Here is a 2,109-nt window from a genome sequence, read left to right on the forward strand (position 1 = left end):
ATTCATATCATAACAAAAATAAAAACCGGTATTCGGTACAAAACGGTATACCGCCCAGCACTAAGAGATTCTTAATCCTGAAAAAAAAACCTCTTTAATCCTTTTTAAACGTTAAAAGTTGCATCTGTCAGGTTTTTACTTCTAAAATCACATTTTAATCACTTTAACAATGAATGTCCACCTTTGACAAGACGTCCTCACAGGTCTGGATCCGGGACCGGAGCAATTCCTCACCGTCCGGATCAGAACCACCAGAACCTCCCTTCCTCTGCTGAACCTGCCGGTCCGCCTCGGTGTCCGTCAGAACCTCCTCTTCCTCCGGGTCTCGGTCCGTCGGAACCTCCTCTTCCTCCGAGGCTCGGTCCACCAGAACCTCCTCTTCCTCCGAGGCTCGGTCCACCAGAACCTCCTCTTTCTCCGAGGCTCGGTCCACCAGAACCTCCTCTTCCTCCGGGTCTCGGTCTCGGGCGGAGACATCCACCGAGGCGTGGGGCTCCAGGTGTCCGGGTTGAAGCCCCCTCCACTGGGTCTTCAGCTCCAGGACCTCCAGCTTCTTCAGCACAGCCAGCAGCAGCGCGTGAAGGGCGCTGAAGTTGACCGAACTTTTCTGAGCGGTTCCGATGGATAAGTTTAACAACTCGAACAAACTGAGGTTCTCCTCCGACATGTTGAAAAATAAAAACAACCTGTTAAACTAACCGTTAGCTGCTAAAGTTTCTGCTGCTGTCTGTCAGCTCTGATCAAATAAACACCATAAAAACACCAAAGGTTATGTTCAAAATAAATTAAAACTTATTTTTGTTTCATCGTGAACGTTACCGGGTCGGTTACCGGTGTTACACCGGGTCACAAATTCCAACGAAGTGTAGAAGCGGAGATTAGCTGCTAAGCTAACAACAATTACCGGAAGTGTTTACTTTGTGTTTCAAAATAAACTTCAAACACGATTATTATACGTATTTCCAAACAAAATCATCAATTAATTAAACAAAATTTGGTACCTAAATACATTTACACAAAATTAGGATATTTTTAAATATCAAAATGTAAACATGGTGACATTATAGATTAAAATTGGGAATTTAATACTTTTGTTTTTAAAACTGAAACCGGAAACACAATTTGTAGTGTATCGAGATGTGTCACCAGTTCTGTCAATCACAACAATCTTCTTCTTCACTGTAATAACATAGAAGACGGGAAAACAGCGCCCCCGGTGGTCAAATAGTGTATTACATCCGCAGTGTTAAAAACTACCATAAAGAATGAATAGGAAAAGTTGAGTTAAGCTTAACTATTTTCGGCACCTGCCTAGAAAGTGTCCATAGGGAATGATTTTTATTGCCCCCAATGAGACTATAATTAGAGGAGTTGGTAATACCGATTATCACCAGCAGGGGGAGTATATATTAACATGCTAGGAATGCAGAGTCAGACTGTACAGCCCTGTGACTGCAAATAAATAAAAACCTGAGCTTTAATCACTGAAAAACATTTCAAAATCAATTTAAAATGGTCAAAACCATTGAAAAGCACACAGAACAAAACAATGCATGGCAGGCTGCGTAAATAAGCATTTTACATTGTTTATTAAGAGGAACTACTTTGTGGGGTGAATGAATATTGTTTTAGGTGGACCTGCCCTTATGGACGAGCCGCGCCTGRTTTGTGGTATTTAGAAGTTGCTGCTCATTTAGGTAATAAAGTTTGTTTTCAGTACAAATCATCATGACTCATTTTGTCTTGGTTTTTAATTAGCAGGTCAATTTGACCCAGAACAGAATAAGTCTCAAGTTCAATTATAAACATCACTCTCAAATATACTGTATATACATACATACATACATACATACATGTATATATACATACATACATACGTACATATATGTATTAGGGATGCAAGTTATCGATTAATGAATTAATCTAAAGTTGATTGATCTTATCGATCGACTAACGATTAGTTGATAAGCAGCAATTATCCTCAAAACCTGAGTTTTCATATGTTCTATAACATAGACTGCATTTTTGTTGCTGAATTTCAAAAAGCATTTATTGTCAGCTGTATCAAATACTGCTTGAACAAACAAAACATCTCACATATTACACATA

The 2,109-nt window shown here is 39.6% G+C and overlaps 1 protein-coding gene across 1 annotated transcript in view; it reads right to left on the reverse strand.

The window, feature by feature from the left end:
• Positions 1-897, reverse strand: part of LOC106510748 (titin) — a gene marked incomplete at its 3' end in the record, with an annotated part of 8,882 nt that extends 7,985 nt beyond the window's left edge. The window contains 1 exon segment of the mRNA XM_013999460.1: positions 182-897. Coding sequence (XP_013854914.1) covers positions 182-667 — 486 coding nt within the window.
• Positions 898-2,109: the final 1,212 nt, after the last annotated feature.

This window comes from Austrofundulus limnaeus, unplaced genomic scaffold (genome assembly GCF_001266775.1).
Source record: "Austrofundulus limnaeus strain Quisiro unplaced genomic scaffold, Austrofundulus_limnaeus-1.0 Scaffold2300, whole genome shotgun sequence".
NCBI classification, from domain to species: domain Eukaryota; kingdom Metazoa; phylum Chordata; class Actinopteri; order Cyprinodontiformes; family Rivulidae; genus Austrofundulus; species Austrofundulus limnaeus.